Source organism: Daphnia magna, linkage group LG3, assembly GCF_020631705.1.
Source record: "Daphnia magna isolate NIES linkage group LG3, ASM2063170v1.1, whole genome shotgun sequence".
Lineage (NCBI taxonomy): Eukaryota > Metazoa > Arthropoda > Branchiopoda > Diplostraca > Daphniidae > Daphnia > Daphnia magna.
This window is the reverse complement of record NC_059184.1, coordinates 13,867,399-13,886,002: the sequence shown is the minus strand read 5'-3', so window position 1 is coordinate 13,886,002 and position 18,604 is coordinate 13,867,399. Positions and strand designations below refer to the sequence as shown.

General features: G+C 39.4%; 3 protein-coding genes across 6 annotated transcripts; 2 read left to right on the top strand and 1 right to left on the bottom strand.

Annotated features, from left to right (window-relative positions):
- Nucleotides 1–214: 214 nt before the first annotated feature.
- Nucleotides 215–18,558, bottom strand: LOC116918168 (FGGY carbohydrate kinase domain-containing protein). 2 transcript variants are annotated; one of them, XR_006644422.1, is made up of 28 exons: nt 18,280–18,558; nt 18,074–18,221; nt 17,880–17,991; nt 17,583–17,820; nt 17,399–17,526; nt 17,163–17,336; nt 16,747–17,102; nt 16,599–16,673; nt 16,261–16,538; nt 16,111–16,192; nt 9,603–9,754; nt 9,313–9,537; nt 9,057–9,189; nt 8,874–8,977; nt 8,561–8,805; nt 8,050–8,214; nt 7,844–7,990; nt 7,528–7,778; nt 3,684–4,135; nt 2,931–3,080; nt 1,735–2,846; nt 1,474–1,667; nt 1,261–1,335; nt 1,059–1,192; nt 852–972; nt 550–598; nt 388–461; nt 215–268 (listed from the first exon to the last, which is right to left on the bottom strand). XR_006644422.1 is itself a non-coding variant. In XM_032923793.2 (10 exons), the coding sequence occupies exons 1-10, from the start codon at nt 18,318–18,320 to the stop codon at nt 16,114–16,116; spliced, it is 1,629 nt and encodes a 542-aa protein (XP_032779684.2). In that variant the 5' UTR covers nt 18,321–18,558; the 3' UTR covers nt 15,946–16,113. The 2 variants fall into 2 exon arrangements, 1 of the variants encoding a protein (XP_032779684.2); XM_032923793.2 differs by lacking the exons at nt 215–268; nt 388–461; nt 550–598; ... (13 more) ...; nt 9,313–9,537; nt 9,603–9,754 and having other exon boundaries at nt 15,946–16,192.
- On the top strand, nt 5,653–11,512 carry LOC116918163 (bumetanide-sensitive sodium-(potassium)-chloride cotransporter). Its single transcript, XM_032923779.2, is given in 24 exon segments — nt 5,653–5,819; nt 6,334–6,604; nt 6,687–7,016; nt 7,072–7,231; nt 7,295–7,390; nt 7,463–7,481; nt 7,546–7,783; nt 7,851–7,965; nt 8,037–8,176; nt 8,242–8,347; nt 8,405–8,505; nt 8,575–8,812; nt 8,882–9,003; nt 9,070–9,205; nt 9,275–9,486; nt 9,555–9,796; nt 9,855–10,069; nt 10,148–10,283; nt 10,349–10,458; nt 10,539–10,653; nt 10,710–10,849; nt 10,909–10,961; nt 10,963–11,027; nt 11,096–11,512. Coding segments are annotated over 23 exon segments (3,432 nt in total). The 5' UTR covers nt 5,653–5,819; nt 6,334–6,397; the 3' UTR covers nt 11,232–11,512.
- On the top strand, nt 11,862–15,955 carry LOC116918170 (probable tRNA N6-adenosine threonylcarbamoyltransferase, mitochondrial). Of its 3 annotated transcripts, XM_032923801.2 has the most exons (9): nt 13,961–14,162; nt 14,222–14,397; nt 14,466–14,724; nt 14,785–14,913; nt 14,985–15,124; nt 15,205–15,272; nt 15,334–15,482; nt 15,559–15,761; nt 15,829–15,955. In XM_032923801.2, exons 1-9 carry the CDS (start codon nt 14,064–14,066, stop codon nt 15,926–15,928), a joined length of 1,323 nt encoding a protein of 440 aa, XP_032779692.2. In that variant the 5' UTR covers nt 13,961–14,063; the 3' UTR covers nt 15,929–15,955. The 3 variants fall into 3 exon arrangements, 1 of the variants encoding a protein (XP_032779692.2); XR_006644424.1 differs by lacking the exons at nt 14,466–14,724; nt 14,785–14,913; nt 14,985–15,124; ... (2 more) ...; nt 15,559–15,761; nt 15,829–15,955 and adding exons at nt 11,867–11,950; nt 12,041–12,097; nt 12,159–12,287; nt 12,346–12,650; nt 12,709–13,081 and having other exon boundaries at nt 13,149–14,162; nt 14,222–14,343; XR_006644423.1 differs by lacking the exons at nt 14,466–14,724; nt 14,785–14,913; nt 14,985–15,124; ... (2 more) ...; nt 15,559–15,761; nt 15,829–15,955 and adding exons at nt 11,862–12,097; nt 12,159–12,287; nt 12,346–12,650; nt 12,709–13,081 and having other exon boundaries at nt 13,149–14,162; nt 14,222–14,343.
- Nucleotides 18,559–18,604: the final 46 nt, after the last annotated feature.

Genomic DNA, 18,604 nt, shown 5'->3' with positions numbered 1-18,604 from the left:
CTTTTATTTGTGATAAAACAGCAATTATTGGTTGCTAGTAATGTTAATTTCTCATTTTAATTACATAATTGATACAATTCAATAGTCTTACACAGATGCTTTCTGATAATGACTTATTTCAATTCTTCTTTAAGGTTATAGTTAATACAGTGTTTCAGTTCTTTTTATGTGTTTAGTTGTCCGTGTTTTAATTTTTATTCCTCCATGGTCTTAGTTCCGTGTAGTTTAGGAGAGGGGGGGGGGCGTAGATAATCCCTTCTAATTAAATCTTTAAAATGTAGTAGACACGTTAGCTGATTTGTTAGAAGTGACTTCCAATTCGATGGAAAATCCCTCTTCATTTAGATGAACGACACAATTTTTTACACTTAAATGTATCACATATACCTTTTAGTCGATGCTTCTGGTTTCAGCCATGACCCTCGTTGGAAATGTGATGTTCGTTCAAAATGTGAGTTATTCTTTTAGTTCGATAAAAAAAAAATAAAGTTAGAGACAAAATAGGCTTATTTAACATTGATACTTGATAATATGCCTATTTAATATTACATGAGGATCATGTCCACAGTTCCTTTCGTCACACGTAGCAATTGCCCGCCTATACATATAACGAGAAAGTGAAAAAATCTTTATGTTAAGTAATGATCAGTATGCCATAAAGTTTACTTATCGCTAACAACAAAAATAAACAATAACAATGGGAAACTGTCTTTAAGTTTTAAGGCAACCTTCCTGGAAAATAAAAAAAAAAAAATGATCACAAATCGTTAACTAGGAGTGTTGGTTATTAAATATAAGTACTGAGTTTAAATGAAGCAGAAGCAATGATTACAGAAAAAGCATTTCTTTACCTTGAAAGGGACGTGGTTGTTTCACTATCTTGTGCGATATCGATGAAGATTCGTAACAGAAAACCCAAGAATGAATGGCAAAATTTCCAATTGTACCAGTGTGTAGTCACCAGCCAAAGTTCTGCAAATTTTGCCAACACATCCAAATACAACCGACATTAGCGTGTCAATATGTAATTTTCGTCGTAACTTAGAAAACCATATTACCTTTATCTGAGCGTTTGGTTTATTTTACCATCGTAATTTGTCTAACAAACAGTGAGAGCAATGCGAAGGAAATAGAACATCCAGAGAAGCAGGAAATAATTGTTTCCTTTTTGATCCATTTGGTCTTGAAGTTTCTAGTAACAGGTAAAATTCGGACTTCACGCGTGTAAGATAAAAACTTTTAATTTGGTTATGTACATACAGGAGAAGGATAGTGACCTACTGAACATTGAAGTACAGCCCAAATAACTTAGTAGGATCCGGATCCGAATCTTTCCTGAAATACCAGACAATATTTAGCATGGTCACACTCCGCAAAACTCGAGGAACAAACGGAAGACATGGAGGAATAGAAGTAGGATTGCTTCAATAGAAAGATTAAAAAGTTATAACACACCATACTTATTTTACATACCAGTTAAGGAATTTATGAACCAAAAGAAGTATGGGCCAAGCTATGAAGATACGTCAAGCTGAATTTGAAACGGGAAAAAATCGACCCGATCAATGCGGAGCCGAGACCTATTTGTGACAACTTGGTTCCAATAAATTGGAATAGCTAGGCAATTTGAAGAACCTCCTGAAAACAAGGTAGTAGAAGAAATTCGTCTACGTTTGTAGTCAAATGTTACGCACAATTCAATGTCAAGAAAATCGCGTAAAACAGTATGATTACCTTGTGACAAAATCATTTTTTTTTTCACCATGGTTTTAACAGATTACCGAAACCATGTATCCAGCGTATTTTGAATTGAAATTTGCTCATTTTCAACCGTAAGCCGAACGAAAGTTTACAATGGGTTTAAACATCACATGGCCATTTTTTTTTCTTAAAATATATACCTTTTAATTCATACGAGACCAGGAGTTGCTGCTTAGAGATCTCCGTTTCAATCATCATTTCAACTGTTATTGCGGAATAAGCGAGCCCGAACAATAAAACAAGGTAGTGAAGTGCACAGTAAACGTGAATCCAACAATGGAAAGGAATACTGACCATAACTGATCCACGTAAGCAAATAATAATTTGTCTGTTATTTCAGCTTTGTTTAAGCTGTTAAAAAGAATCTTTGAAGAGTAGGAATCCTTGGACTTGTCAAAGAACTATGCAAACAGTAAAAGAATAAAGTTGATCCCAAAATTGCTACTAGTCAATGGAAAAGACAAAAATATACAACTTAATTCTCACTATACTGGGATTACCACATAAGTATAATAAAAGGATTATGTGATACCAAAACCATGACTTGTTGTACCAAAACCTATTAGCCAGAACCCGATTAAGGACACTGGACAATATGGTGTTGCTTAAAACCAATTAGAAAAAAATAGCAGAACACTTGCTGCAATTCCAATGCATTGCACTAGGAGGCTAAATAATGCAGCAACACAATTAGCTTTGTCCCCTCAAAATCGGAATCATCACACCATCAGATAACAGACAGGAAACAATAACAAAAGATGGTAAGTCTGTGGCATGTACCAGGTTGGCTGCAAGGTCCTACCTGGAAAGCAAGTGGAAAGACCTCGCGAACGGTTATCTAACGCAATTCGTTCACAAATTTGCCACAGAAACACAATTTTGTAACCAGAAAATATGACCTGAGGAAAAGGCTGAAATAAATTTGAATACAACCTAACGTGGGAGAATCAAATACCAATTGCTCAACGTTAAAGCATTCAAACTTGGTTTCTGGAAAGTAAATGTAAAACTCAAACTCCATCCAACGGATTCTACGTTGTCGAAAGCGCCCAAATGCTTGGCCCTTTTTTCGTCCAAACGTGGCACTGTAAAAAGAAAAGAATAAAACTTAGATTACGTAAAATCACGATCCAAAGAATGACAAATCGAAATATTAAAACATGGCCTACTAAATGGTTAAGGCCAGTAAACTTCAATCTTCCCTATGAAGGCGAGAGGATTTGCTACCAAAGCCAATCAGAATCCTTTCTGATCACGTGCCGATTAGGGCCAATCAGGAGAGGGACGACGACGCCATCTAGCGCTCGATAGTGTGACTCCTTAAATAATAACAATTTACAGTGGACAGGGAATTTGACAGACAGAAATGGCCGACGTCTGCGTTGTGACAATAAAACAAACAAAATCCAAAAACATTATTTTCAGCTACGTGTCGGAGTTGAACTCTGGACCTTTGACTTGCCATGCCGCTCTTCTACCACTGAGCTACCACTTACGTCAGCATCATAAGCTGTCTGTCTGTCAAATTCCCTGTCCTCTGTAAATTGTTATTATTCTCTGTAAATCGTAATTATCGGGTCAAACGCACTTTTCTTCTCTTGTTTTCAGTCTCGCCATCAGACGATTTTGTTTGGGATAATTAATTTTTTCTTTTTTTACTTCGTGTTTCATCATCTATCAAGAAGGTTTTATTAAATATTACAGACAGACCAAGAAAGTGCAGTTGCTATTGTGGGTATTCTTTACAGTATGATACCACATAATTTCAAGTTGAAATGAAAAATAAAGGAATTAATCCATTTAGCTATGGTTTCGTGATGTCCAAACATAAATTTCATACGACTGAGAAACATTTACAAGGAAGATCCATTTTAAAAAAGCCAACAGGGCAATTACATTTCAAACAAAGAAAAACAACTAACCTGGAAAAGAAGAAATGTGTGGTCCACATGATGGAGAAACCTGATGACGTATCATCAAAATCCGCACCGCCATTCAAGATGACAAACATATTATCTTAGCCGCCCCATGTGCTCCATGCCCAAGTTCCTAGACTTCCTACCCTTATTTTCAGTCGGCAATGTTGCCAATTGGCTTTGATATCGAACAAGATGAAAAAGAAAAGAAAACAAACTAGGGCTCGGCCCCGATCACATTGTAATCGGGGACACCGCAAACTCCCCAATAAAAATGAATCAGGGACGTTCTGTGCGGGGATTTTTTTCCGGTGCGGTACGGCGCTAGAACCGGTGCTGCACTGATAGCACCGCTTCAGCCATAGGGGGGTGGTCTTATCAGTGACCTTGCCTTCTGCTTAGGTCAACGAGAATCACGTGACTAGGGTCACATTTTGTTCTTGTGGGCCGCAGGGCAACTGCAAATTTAGTTCGCGATATTGAAATGGCACCCCCACTAATTTTTTACAGAATAAAATACACTTTGCAGTATTTAATTATACCCTTTGCGTTCCCGTTTCCGGCGCAATTTTTCAAAATAGGGTGAATTTAAAACATAAATTAAAAAATTCCCAAATTGCACCGTCATTTTGATTTTGGTCCCAAAAATCGGGAATGAAAAGGAACCCTAGTGGATTTACTTTTCTAGCACACGAACTGATAAAAAAAATTCTAAAAATAAAGCCCCTTGGGCGCCTTCGGAATTTAAGGTTATTTTTTGTTGTTATAGTTGCTGTTTTCCAATTTTGTTTACATGTGACATCTAGTTTTTTAATTTGGAATTAGAAAATAGTACAAAAATGCCATCTGTTTTCCAAATGTTGAAGCACCCCAAACAGTACAAAATGGCCGATTGTTGACTTTGATATATACGGGAAAAAAAAGATTCTAGTTGTCACATGGTTTAATAATTAAGACAATAAAATGGCGTGCATTATCATTTGTTACCATTGTCATAACTTAAATCTACTAATTTCAGCTTTAAAATATCGTTAATGCTGTTTTTTGCTTTCCGTCATTCGTATTGGTGGAAAAAATTCCAATAAACCTTTTCGGGTCCCTATCTGGAGGAGGAGCCTATTGTGAGTTGTGCTGCGTTAAAGTCCCCTAAAACTTCGGTAATTTAGTAAACTAAATCCCTCAGGGATAAAAAAAAAGGTGGTTTACCCTATCACCCCTGTAGACGACCGGCCTCCCAGACTAGCGAACCCAGCGGGGAATCCTGGAACCACTTAGTTAACACCCGCCGTTTTCCCCTACAGAGAGTGATACGGCGATCGTGTACCTTGCTATTATATCGTGGTATTAAATTGAGCATTCAATGAGTGTACGAAAGAAAACCGAAAATGTGGCTACATTTTGTCCTAAGCAAGGTTGGGGTGAAGAGTCAGTTCGATTCACCTCAGGATATAACGATTCACCATCAAACCCAAAATCACTTGAAACTGAAACATTTTTCTTTAGATTAAGGCGATCAAATAAGATGATGCATTTGGCGGGTAAATGCAGAAGGCAACGTTGCCAGACGCAAACTTTAAGGCAGAATTTTAAAAAAGGAGCGAAATTTGTTTACATTTGACCGTCATCATTTAAGAAAAGGCGGATAAAATGAAGCTCAAATCAAAAACAAAATTGGTACATCAGACTGACATTGGCGATTTCACGGAGATTTTTCTAAAATTACAATAAGAGAAATCCTCAACATTGAGTGACATGCGTTGACGTCATCAAATTTGGGGAATCCCAAAGTGAACAGATTTCTTGTGGCACCGACAGGTTAGATGGCTTACAACTTATAAGCCCAGGAGGGTAACAAAGCCAGAAGCATCTTAGTACGTATAAGGTTAGGCAAAACAAAGTTAAAGAAAACCTGTAGCTCCGCCTTGCGTCCGAAAGCGTATTTCTCTTATTTAATAGTGGAGGATATTCTTTCGTTTAAATAGTCTCTCGTAGAAGCTGGTCAGTGCAACCGTGGCGAGCAAATAACCTTCCTTAGTAACATTGTTATAAAACCGGAAATCTAGCCGACACTAGTGCCAACACGCTTCAAAGTTGTCGCGGCCTTTGAAGGCTACGAACGAGGTTACGGAAAGAATTCATCAAGTGAGTCTCGAATCTAGGGTACAGTGAACTTGAAATAGATTTAGATCTAATAAGAATTTGTATTTTTAAACACTTTTTCAATAAATCAAGCACACGTTAATTTAGCTCAGAATGACCTCAGGTGCAGCAGAGAAATTGTACCATGGTCATACTAGTTTCAACCGGTTTCCTATTGCACAAATCGAGGTCGCCATGAATATTTTATCAATTTCAGAACATTCAATCTGTAGTACTAAAACTAGCCAATAGTTTCCTAAACTCTAGTACAGTGGTGTTTACTTTGAAAGGAATTTGTGGTTCCATAAAATACAGTCGGGTGGTATACGTATAGGTAAACAGCAGTTTGTACGAGGTTGTTCAAGAACGAACGGGAATCAATGGATTACATAATTTACCTTTATAAGGTTAAAACAAAATAAACAAAATTAGAAAAACAAAACCAAAAACTTTCAACTAAAACCTAGACGTTCACATGAAAATTCAAAGTCCAATTGTCTTGTTACTTCCATCGCAGAAAGTGAAAGTCAGCGTCCAAGATCCTCAGATCGAAAACCAAAATTTCGAAGAAAAAAGTCGAAATGGATAATCGGGCATTCGAAGAAGGAAACGACATGCACGGCGTACTGGAACATGGCGATATAGTACTCGCTGATGTGGCTCTTTCCGCCGACAAAGAAATAGCAAAGACGGACACTGAGGTCAGTGCGCAGCCGATAGGCTATCAAGATCAAGTCTCCCCAGACACGTTCCACGAATTGCCCAATCGACCACCTGACAACCAACAGGTGACTAGCCGGCCACGGCAATTTTGCATTCAGAGTTTCGCATCTACTAGTTGGCATACATTCATTCGTGACATGTTTCCAGGACAGGAAGCAATTGAACGCTGGAAGCCGATTTCACGTATCGACCACTAGCTCTGGAATTGAACTGGAAAATCTTCAGCCGGGATGGGTTGAGGCAGAAAATTCTATCGTCTCGGAAAAGGAATCACAACCAGATATGATACGAAAAGGAATCATAGCTACGACCCATTCCCAAGGCCAGGAGAGAAATCGAAAAATGAGCCGTGATGTTATTCCTAGTATAGAACATTACCGATCACATCCTCAAGTTCAAACGACAGTCAGACGGCCTACCATGCACGAGCTATGCAATCAAATCAGCGAAGAAGTATCCCTGCATGAATTCGATGAGGTGACACGTAACTATTTTAACATGTGTGTTGGACTTTACTGAATGCGCATTTCAGACATTAGCCAACGATGATGTCAAGGGAAATGGAGAAGAAAACGTAACGGAAAGTGTCAAATTCGGTTGGATCGAAGGAGTTTTGATCCGCAATATGATGAGCATCTGGGGCGTAATGCTCTTTCTAAGACTTTCATGGGTAGTGGCCCAAGCAGGAATAGGTGCATTTTGCTTATTTACGTATACCCCGTTGCTTGGTTAAATTCAGCTTTTTCCTATCAAAGGTGAAACTCTGATTATTATCGCAATTTCGACGTTCATCACTCTGGTAACGGCTTTGTCCATGTCTGCCATTTCAACCAATGGCGAGATTGGCGGGGGTAAAACAATTTAATTTCGTATGCGCCTACTTCTTTTAACTGCTGATGTGTTGTTTTCTCTTTCGCATTTAGGTGGTACTTATTTCGTCATGTAAGTCTAGGCTACATCAAATTGTAATTTGGAATGGTTGACTTACTTTTTGGGGTGAGATTAGGTCGAGAGTGTTGGGTCCAGAGTTTGGTGGTTCGATCGGAATCATCTTCGCCATCGCTAACGCCATGGATTGCTCGCTCAACGTTGTTGGTTTCGCCCAAGCTGTACAGGACATGATGATGGAATACGGCGGAGTAATTCTTTTCGATGGTGCCTCCAACGACATCCGTGTCATAGGCACAATTACTATGATATTCGTTTGTGCCATTTGTGGTCTCGGATCCCAGTATGAAACTAAGGTTGAAATAACTATGAAACAATCGAATGGCGGCAATTAAATTTTAATAATTCTGATTTACCAAATAGATGAAAGACATCATGTTCATCATTATGTTGGCTTCGTTGGCTAATTTCTTAGCTGGCAGCATTATGGGACCATCTTCCGAGTTGGAAGAAGCAAGAGGATTCGTAGGATACAGCGGTATTGTACCTTTAAATGTCAAATACTTGAACGTCAAATGAGATTGAATCGAATTTCTTTGTTTCATTAAGTGCATCTACTTACTGAAAACTGGGAGCCAGCTTATAGCGTCACTAGTGGCCAAATCCAAAACTTCATTTCCGTCTTCTCCGTTTATTTCCCGGCAAGTATCGGTATTCTTGCTGGAGCCAATGTTTCCGGTGACTTGAAGGTAAGAAACAATGTTTTAAAAAATCAGGGAAATTGAACCTGTTAATGAATTATTTGAAATATTAGGATCCAAATACAGCTATTCCTAAAGGAACGATATTGGCCATCGTCATTTGCAGTATTTCTTACGCAGGAGTGGCTATTATCTGTGCCGCGACGATGGCACGTCAAGGTACGTTTCGCCCGGTAAATTCAAAACTTTCCCGATATCCAAAATAATTCTTTACAGCTACTGGAAACGTTATGGACTTGGCAAATGGAACACATTTAAATTGCAGCTCCTCAGTGAACGGTACCGACTGTCGGAGTGGACTTTACTACGACTATCAGGTAACTTTGCATCATTATTGCACAGCTAGTTGGAGATAAGAAAAACAACTTTTACCGTTCCAAAAACAGGCAATGTCCTTGGTGTCTGCCTTTGCCCCGCTTAATTATGTGGGTTGCATCGCGGCTACAATCAGTTCAGCCCTGTCCGATTTCGTTTCTTGTCCAGCTCTACTCGAAGTCATTGCAGCTGATAAACTATATCCTTATTGGATGGTCGGCTTTTGGGGGAAAAGATCCGGAACATCAAATCAGCCATATCGAGCATTTGGTTTCACTTTTGTTTTGGCCTTAGCTTTTGTCCTAATTGGTAAGCATAGACCCTTTTAACTATTTGAAAAGAACAAATTCGATGAAAACGTTTCTTTTACCACATTAGCCGAGCTGGATATGATCGCCTTGCTGATTTCGGATTTCTTTCTTGCCACGTTTGCTTTGATGAACTTTTCAACATTCCACGTTAGTTTAGTCAAACCTATTGGATGGCGACCAACTTTCAAGGTAACAGCAAATAACACATGGGATAGGCCTAATTCTGTCACGATGAAAAATACCTGTATCATCCAGTATTACAACACATGGCTGAGTTTGCTGACTGGAATTCTGTCAATCGTCTCCATGATCCTCATCAGTCTTCCAATTGCAGTGATAACAATTGCCATTGTTCTCTTTTTCTACATGGTTGTTCTTTATCGGAAACCAGGTACGTTTCAAATCAGTCCCGTAAAAAAAAAAATATATAATCTGATTTAAACAATTATTGTTTTTAAAGAGGTGAACTGGGGATCGTCTACTCAAGCGCAAACCTACCGAGCAGCGTTGACCAGCATTCAACAACTGGTGCACATTGAAGAACACGTCAAGAACTACCGGCCACAAATTTTGGTTCTCACTGGCCTTCCCAACACTCGTCCTGCTTTGGTCGATTTCGCCTACCTTATTTGTAAGAACAATTCGCTGATGATTTGCGGCAATATCGTCGAGGTAATCAAATTTTGAAAACACCTATTTCGATTGGCTAAAATTCACTATCCTCTTGTGATGATCAATAGGAGAAATTAAAGTTTGAAACGCGATCGAAATTGCAACAAAAGGCTTACCGATATCTGCGCTTCACAAACATCAAAGGATTTTGTGCTGTGGCAGATAATTCGAATCTTTATACCGGAGTCGCTGCGATGCTGGGCCTGGCGGGCGTTGGCAAAGTGAAACCGAATATCCTGTTGATGGGATACAAAAACAACTGGTCGACCTGTGATAGAACAGCGTTGGATCAATACGTGCTGACTATACAGTAAGTCGAAATTTTAGGAACAACATTAACATGCGTAAATTTAACTCTTTTTATGTAGTACTGGGTTTGAAATGAACGTAGGAGTAGCAATTCTTCGTCTACAAGAAGGGCTTGATTGCTCGCAAATCTTGGCCGATATCGACGACTTGATTCTCAATAAATTCCCCAAGGATAAAAAGCAAAATTACCAATCGAACGAGTGGTCGGTCACGAGTAACAGTTTTGGCAATTTCTCAACGGATGGCGACACAACCGTCACTAGCGTGACAATGTGTAATTCTTGCAGAAATGTTCGGGAAAATTCATTTTGGGTTTGTCTAATCTTTTTCTTTTATGGTTGCACCGTATCAGTGAACGATGAAAGCAAGGTCGAGGAAACGGAAGAATCAGAATCGCCAAATGATAACGAAGGTAGGCGCACTCTGGTCTTGGGCGTTACGAAAAGCAAAAAGAGCAAACGAAGCAAAAAACTAGCAATCACCTATAGGTATGGCATGGACGCTAAAGTACAATAATTTAGTTCGTCAATTAAATAAACGCTCAATTCGATAGGGATCCCGAAGGAAACCAATTGCCAAAAAGTGTAATGAACAAGATCATCGTGTTTCAGAAAAAACAGAAAAAGGACACGATCGACATCTGGTGGCTAAGCGATGACGGAGGTGATAGTCAAATCTTAAAAAATCAAACCGGATCCTTTTTTCAAAACAATTTCCTCTACGATGCTTTATTTACCTACTAGGTTTGACGCTTCTATTGCCTGTTATTATCAACAGTCGATCAAATTGGTCAGAGACAAAATTGCGCATTTTCTGCACGGCATCTGGTGTTCACGAACTGGAAAAAGAACAAAAGGGGTTAGTTTATTCAATTATGCAATTACCCATTTTCTAAACTTTTTTTTTAATTCTAGTATGGCAGTTTTACTGTCGAAATTTCGCATCGATTACTCTGACCTGGTGATTATTAGCGACGTTGACGAAGCTCCAAAAAAGAAAACCAAAAAGTGGTTCGACGGTGTTATTCGACCCTTCCTACAACCCGAGCCAAATGGTACGCTCGTGTGTCGCAACTCATTCGTGCTTTGATTCAATTATGTTAACGACTTACAGGTGCAGGACCTCAGATAACCGAGCAACAACTCGAAATGTTTCAGTACAAAACTCAATCGTCATCTCAAATTACGAGAACTACTGCTGGATCACTCTTCAGACTCCAATTTGGTTGTTATGTAAGTCTTTGTAAAAAGAAAAAAAAATCAATTTAAAACTTAAAAAATCGTTCGAAAAATGAAATTAGGACTTTGCCGATGCCTCGAAGCCAATCTCTTTGTGCGCCGCTCTACATGGCCTGGCTGGAGGCTCTGACGGCCAACATGCCACCATTCATGCTCGTGCGAGGAAATCAGACATCCGTTCTGACATTCTATGTTTAAGCTCATACGTATATAAATATAGGGAAAAATTTGTACCACTGGTTGCCAAGTTGTGGATGTTAACCACTTTTTTAATCACACACATTCAAATGGCATTTAGTTTTGTCAAACCATAAACAATTTTCGTCTGCATGCATCATTTGCTCAAGAACTAGAATGAAATTGTTGACCATTAAGACCACAACATCGTGCTCTTAATCGGGAGTGTAAAAAAGTTTAGCCAATGAATTTTTTAGCTATTGTAATTGAGCATCTCGAAATACATGACTGCTTACGTGTGACGTTTCGACAGCTATAAAAGTTGCACATCTCCAACAAATTATTCGAACGGGCCTGTTCGACCATTAGGTTCCCATTTACTGATTAGGCTACATATGATTCCCAATGCCCCCGCCGTTCAAGCAACGCAATTAGGCTACTACTATGCGGCCAGCTTATAGAAATTGCGTAGCACCAACTGGTCAAACACACATGAGCGATTGTTAATGTTAATTTAGGATATCAGCAATGTCATCAACACACACATCCAATGTCTATTTGCCACACCTGCGGTAAACAGGTGTCATCATGAAAACAAACTGAAATGAAATAAAAAGTGCTAGAGAAAAAAGCGCTGCAACAGGAAAACGAGTAATTCGTGGGTAGTAAACAGCACAGGTCGCGCTGTATAAACGTCGTTGGCCACAGTCTTTCTTTCTTCAAGCTACCGAACATCCAAGGTATTATTTTTTTTAAATTAAGCTGAACCACAAAGATGCAGTCCAGTAAAAGTAGTCGTACGAATAACGCCGACTCGGCACGCAATAAAGGCGAGTTTATCGGTTCATCAACAGACAAATATCTACTACCTTCATCTCACATTTTAGGTGAATTAAACTCTTTTTTAACGATAAACGAGCATTTCTTAATCGCTAAACTTCAAAACAGATGGCAGACAGTCAATCGCGGCAAAGGCCAAAATGAAAAGATTGCGACTAAACGAGCAATTGTGTTTAGTTTGCGGTGATAGAAGTTCTGGTTACCATTACAACGTGCTCACCTGCGAAGGATGTAAAGGTATCTTTGATTAAATGCAGTTGTAAATAGAAAAAGAAATTGATCAAAAACCGTTCAGGATTTTTCCGCCGGAGTTTAACAACAACGACAGTCTACCGGTGTACAAATAACAACAATTGCTATATTGACATGTACATGAGACGTAAATGCCAAGAATGTCGCCTGAAAAAGTGCCTGGCGGTGGGAATGCGATTGGAACAGAAAATGACGGTACCCGTGCGTGTCGTCACCAGACTAACCACTAGAGGAAAGAAACAGGCCTTCAAACATCTTAGCGCCGAACAGCAGCAGCTCATTAGCCGACTCATTTCCTATCAGAAGGAATACGATCTGCCATCAGAAGAAGACTTGAAAAAAATATCGGTACGCTTGGAAATCTCATTTCAATGGAAACAATTCTAAAATGTCAATGGACGTTAAGATGTCGGGCACAGAGCAAATGAACGCAGAAGCCAAATTCCAGTACATGACGGAAATGACGATTCTGACTGTGAAGCTGACGGTGGATTTTTCTAAACGATTACCCGGTTTCGACACGATATTGCGGGACGACCAAATCACGCTGCTTAAAGCCTGTTCGAGTGAAGTGATGATGTTGCGCTGCGCACGACGCTATGATGTCAAAACCGATTCCATCATCTTTGCCAACGATCAAAGACATGACCGTCAATCGCTCAGTATGGCTGGAATTGGCCATACTGCCGATTCCATCTTCAATTTCGGTAAACTGTTGTCCGCCATGAAAGTGGACGATGCCGAATACGCTCTACTCACTGCCATTGACATCTTTTCAGGTGAGATTTTTTTTTACTCTTTTTCTCTTGTTAGCTGTCCGTCAAACTGTGAGCACTATTCCCTTAGAACGACCGGGACTAGTGGAAGGGCGAAAGGTGGAAAAGATTCAAGAAATCTACTTGCAAACGCTGCAGGCTTACGTGATTGGTCGTCGAAGGCCAATGGCCGTCAACCTTGCCAAGCTCCTATCCGTGCTAATTGAGCTGCGCATGCTCAGTAAGCTCAGTTCTGACATGTGCTACTCGCTGAAGCATAAAAACAAGAAATTACCGCCATTCCTTGTCGAAGTATGGGACATTCAATAATATTTCTTTAGATAAAATAGATTCAATTTGGTTTAGACACAACGCATACGGAGGGAAAACCTTCTCCGTACATGAAAGTACCACTTGAAATACTGCATAAAACATTTAGTGTAAACGGTTAAAGGCTTTTTTTTTACGAATCGACGAAATTGACGGTGAAACAATTCGCAATTCACGCAACCCTTAAGGTATAAAACAGATTGCAGCTTAAAGAGTTGTACGCTACTCCATTGGAAACAGCTGAGCTGCTGGCCGTTGAATTCAATTCACTGCTGTATGTATCTGCCTTACGTTGGGGAAATAAAGCTTTCAAAGGGAGCCTTGTTTTTCTGGATTTTCAATGAAAAAATTCTTAACTTGACAATCTTTAGATGTGGAAAGAAGAATAAGATCATTGATTTCATGAGGGAAACAAAATGGAGTCGAGTTTTTAGAAGCCTAAGGTATTCAAATAAATGCAACTAATCAAATGTGATAATGAAACGAAAGCATAATAGCAAAATCCATTTGCAATGGCCGCAAGAGTGTAAACGCAAAGTTAAAAAAATACGGTCGCCGAACCCAAGACAAAGAATTTTCCTTCAGTAACAACATGACTGTCGTCTGCTACGGTACGAAAGAATCAAATGTTTAACAGCGAAAGGAATGAAACTTAGCTTTACATAAAATTTAAAAAATGCTCAATCGCTTCTCAATGAAAAATAGCTCATTTCATTACAATAATCTTGGATGCTACTATAAATTTTTGTGCAATATGGTAGCGGTAGGCTTTTCGGTAATATCACAATAAATTTCTTGCGTCAAGATTTGTTCTAATGAAATGTTTTTACCCAGAAAAGTCTACTAAAGAGTAAAAGAAATGAAAGGCATTTTCACACATCTAGATATTTATCCCAGAGTCTTGTACTAGGGATAGAAACTAGTTGTGATGATACCGGTGCAGCAATAGTTGACTCTAAAGGAAACGTAATAGGAGAAGCCTTGCACTCTCAGCTCCAGACTCATTTGGAGTAAGTAAATAAAAAAAATTTTAAATCTTTTCTCTAACATCATCTTGCAAAATATTAATTTTGACTAGAATGGGTGGTATCATCCCTCCAATAGCGAGGGATCTACACATTGAAAACATCTCTAGAATTGTCGAAACAGCTTTACAAAATGCAGATTTAGAAATCAAAGATCTCAGTGCTATAGCAGCAACCGTTAAACCAGGAATGCCACTATCCCTGCTTGTAGGCACTCATTTTGCCAAACAGCTTTGCAAAAAGTCAAATATTCCATTCATCCCCATTCACCACATGGAGGCGCATGCTTTAACAGCAAGAATGGTGGAAAAAGTAAGAAACTTTATGAAAGTATCTACAATTTGTAATTTCACACACATTTTTCCTACCAAGGTTGATTTCCCCTTTCTAGTCCTCTTGGCATCTGGTGGACACTGTCTACTAGCTGTGGCTAACAAAATTGATGAATTTCTACTGCTAGGAGAAAGCATTGATAATGCTCCAGGCGAAGTGCTTGATAAAGTATAGTTGACGTAAATTAAAATAAAAAGGAACGAGTTGACTGACGTTTGTCCCCCACCCCAAAAAAAAAGGTTGCCAGAAGACTGAAACTACGAAACCTGCCAGCTTTTTCTACGTTATCTGGTGGAAAGGCGATCGAAGAGTTAGCTAAGCAAGGTGATGCTACGGCTTTTGATTTCGGCAACCAGCCGATGTACAAATACAACGACTGGTAAGTAATGCCTTTGATTTCCTCGAGATTTCCATTACTGAAAAACACTTCTGACATCCGCTTATGCACAAAAAAAAAAGTTCTTTTAGTTTCTCCGGATTAAGAGCAAAAATCCACAGACATGTAGAGCGCGAAGAAAAAAACCACAGTAGGCATTATTTTTTCGTGAGAAAAGAAAGCAAGGTGAAATTTATGGAAGTTTTTCGCAGACGTTGAAGCGGATCAAGTGCTACCGTCTGCTGCCAACTTGTGCGCAAGTTTCCAACACGCTCTGTTTGGTCACATTTGCAGAAGACTACAACGAGGAATGTTGTATGTCGACATGAAACAGATGATACCGGAAGGAGCAAGAAAGTTGGTATAAAAACCGCATCCCTTATATCCTGTATGATTACACGTGACTTCACAATTTAAAAAAATCCGAAATTGCCCAGGTCGTATCCGGAGGCGTAGCCTGCAACAGCCATTTCCGCAAATATTTGAGTATTGTCTGTGCCGAGATGGGTTACACCCTTGTTTGCCCACCGCCTAAACTTTGCACTGATAATGGAATCATGATAGCATGGAACGGTATGGAAAAATGGACGGCAGGTGTTGGAGTCGCTAAAGATATCGACGCTATCGACATCGAACCAAAGTCAGTTTTGTTTTGTTTTTTTGAATTTCATTTTGACATGAAATTAAAACACCTCTATTTCTTACAGGGCGACACTTGGTATCAATATGATTGAGGATGTGCGTAGTTGTAACATATCGCTGAAAAAAAAAGGGATCAAATTGCTACCAAAGAAAGTGAAGTGTTAGTCAATACAATTGCTAAATCTACCTTAACTACTATCTATTTACACATATTCCCAATTTGTATACATCATGCTACTTAAAAATACCCAGTTCAGTTGAACGAAACTAAGTCGAATGGTTAGTTCATGCAGGATGTGCGTGCGGTCATCGGGTTGATTGAAAAGGAATGTTGTCCGTGCACTTACTGTTTAGTTGTCCATAATGCTTTTATATTCCTTTTGGTCCTGCAGCATTTTCATAAACACTTGATACTTTCGATCGTGAAACCTAGGAGCAAAACAGAAAGCTCAAATGATGTTTAATCTTCATGCAACGTCCAACTATCGCATTCTTACTTTTTATCTTGTTGATTGGGATGGATTGTTCTCCCATGACCACCCATATTGGCCATGGCTTCATTAAGCGAGGCAAAGTGCGTCGAAGCGCTAGCTGCTAACATTGCTGATCCGAGTAAAACAGTTTCTTTCTTATGAGGAAGAACGACTGGTAGACCAACAGCATCTGCCATAGTCACTGCGAACAATTCAATTTTGGTCAATCCACCGCAAAGCATCAAGCTTCCAATCTCCAAATCGCTTCGACCTAAGCAGTCAATAATATGACGAGTTCCATACTAAAAAGAAAAATTTTAAATACCATATCAATATATATAAAAACGGATTTTGAAACATACACATAGAGCCTGGATGGTAGCCAAATAAAGCAATGCCAAGTTCTCCTCTGACACGTCCAACGTCATACCACAAACCTATTGCAAAAATCACATGAATGTTAAAGTTTTCAGTTTCCGTCAAGTTTTGTTATCTAATCCAAATTCTTACCATGCCTTTCATATTGGGATCGGCTAATGGAGAGCGATTTCCATGAAAATCCGGCCATACATGGATATCTTTTGTCAAATTCGACAGGGGACGTCCAGTGGGGAGTGACATAACACGAAGAATTCGAGATAGTTCTTCAGGAATCGAAGTGTTTGGAGGTAATCGTTCCTTTAACGACGGATAAGAAGGATGGGTCTCGACGATATGGTCCAACAGTTTTCCTGTAGCGCTCTGTCCGCCTTCCAGCAACCACATGCCGGGCAATAAGACGTCAGCATACGGACCCCATACTCCGTCGATAAACGTCGGCTGGGAAACGCTCAGCATGTGGCATGTTGAAGTACCGCAAATGAGGGCTGCAAATATAATTGAATACGAATAATGCCAAACGTTGGTAAATGGTTGTTTTTCTGTACCCAATCTCTGTTCCAGTGGGACATCTGCGTGACAAGCAAACAGTGCCAAGGCCCCCGCATAAGCATCAATAAGAGAGGTAGCTACTGGAGTGCCAGGTTTCAATCCAAGTTCTTGTGCAACAGCTAATGACAAGCCTGAACCCTGAGGTGTGCCTGGAAATTTTATGTTGCTTCCTGTGGATGTGAATCAAGTTAACATCATGTTCAGCAGAAAACACTGAGACTAACAAGCTCACCAATTGGACTTGCATTTTCATCTAAAAGATCTTTTAAACCTACAAGTTCAAATAAGTCACCCGGCCAACCATGATACCCTGCCTCATCAATAATATAGTTCCACTTGCAAACAACACTACATAAAGACCTGAATAAATGTGCTTGAGTTTCATGAATTCACTGTAGTTCCAGCAACCAAATTACCTGGATTCACTGTTGGTAGCTTTCCACGTCAGGAAGTCTGGCAAGTCCATAAATTTTTTGGTTTGGTACCAACTTTCTGAGAGATTTCTTTTAAGCCACAGAAGTTTTGGAAGCTGCATCTCAAGAGAAACTTTTCCTCCAACATACTGGAAGGCAGAGTGGTTTAGGGCATTAATGACATCCGCCTCTTGAGACGCTCTGTGATCCATCCACATGATAACATTTTGCTGATTTTCTCCTAAACGTAATAATACTGTTGGGTAATGTTCTTCAGGTCCAATTATGATTAATTTAAACCTGTTGGGCTAACAGTTATTGGTTTATCTTCACTGTCTAAAGCAACTAAAGAACAAGTGGCATCAAATCCAATCCCAGCTACAGCTTCTGGATTCACGTTTTCCACAACTTCCTGTCCAGGTTGAAGAATTCAGGAAGATAGGGTGAGTAAAAAGTAGATATATAATGTTGAAGATAATAAATAGACACTTTACCTTAATAACTTTACAGCAGGACTCCCAAATATTGTCGGACGATTGTTCATAATAGTTTCCACTTGGCCCTTTAGGACTCCAGATTTTTAATTCGTGAGCCGAACTTTTAATTAATCGGCCAGTTTGATCAAAAATACCAGCCCGTACACTAGCAAAAGATAGAAACCAATATAAGATCAGGCATGATTAACTGGCTTAACCTTTACCTCGCCGTTCCAACATCGACGCCAATAAAATAAACCGCCATCTTTGGATTTGATTTCGCCGCCTCGTGCACTTTTCAAGTAAGCAGTGTTGAACGTTTCCTCTTAGTTATGAAAAAGTACAGTATTCTGTATTTCTGTTCGTCTGTTCAATATATCCGATAATGCCAATATGCCATTGATAAGGGATTAGATTTTTTTGAGATTACTAAAGCAATCAAACGTCACGATCATATCTTGGGTAGTGGTGCTTGTCCAGAATGTCCACTTACACTAAGGCGCTAACCGCTATCATTAAGATCAGTTGATGCGCCTCATTTGCATAGAA

Coding starts and splice junctions, on each gene's coding strand:
- LOC116918170 (XM_032923801.2), top strand. CDS start 14,064: ATGCTCAATCGCTTCTCAATGAAAAATAGCTCATTTCATTACAATAAT. Junction 14,914..14,984: donor CAGGCGAAGTGCTTGATAAA/GTATAGTTGACG, acceptor CCAAAAAAAAAG/GTTGCCAGAAGACTGAAACT. Junction 15,483..15,558: donor CGGAAGGAGCAAGAAAGTTG/GTATAAAAACCG, acceptor GAAATTGCCCAG/GTCGTATCCGGAGGCGTAGC.
- LOC116918168 (XM_032923793.2), bottom strand. CDS start 18,320: ATGGCGGTTTATTTTATTGGCGTCGATGTTGGAACGGCGAG. Junction 18,222..18,279: donor GTCGATGTTGGAACGGCGAG/GTAAAGGTTAAG, acceptor ATCTTTTGCTAG/TGTACGGGCTGGTATTTTTG. Junction 16,193..16,260: donor CCCAATCAACAAGATAAAAA/GTAAGAATGCGA, acceptor TTTTGCTCCTAG/GTTTCACGATCGAAAGTATC.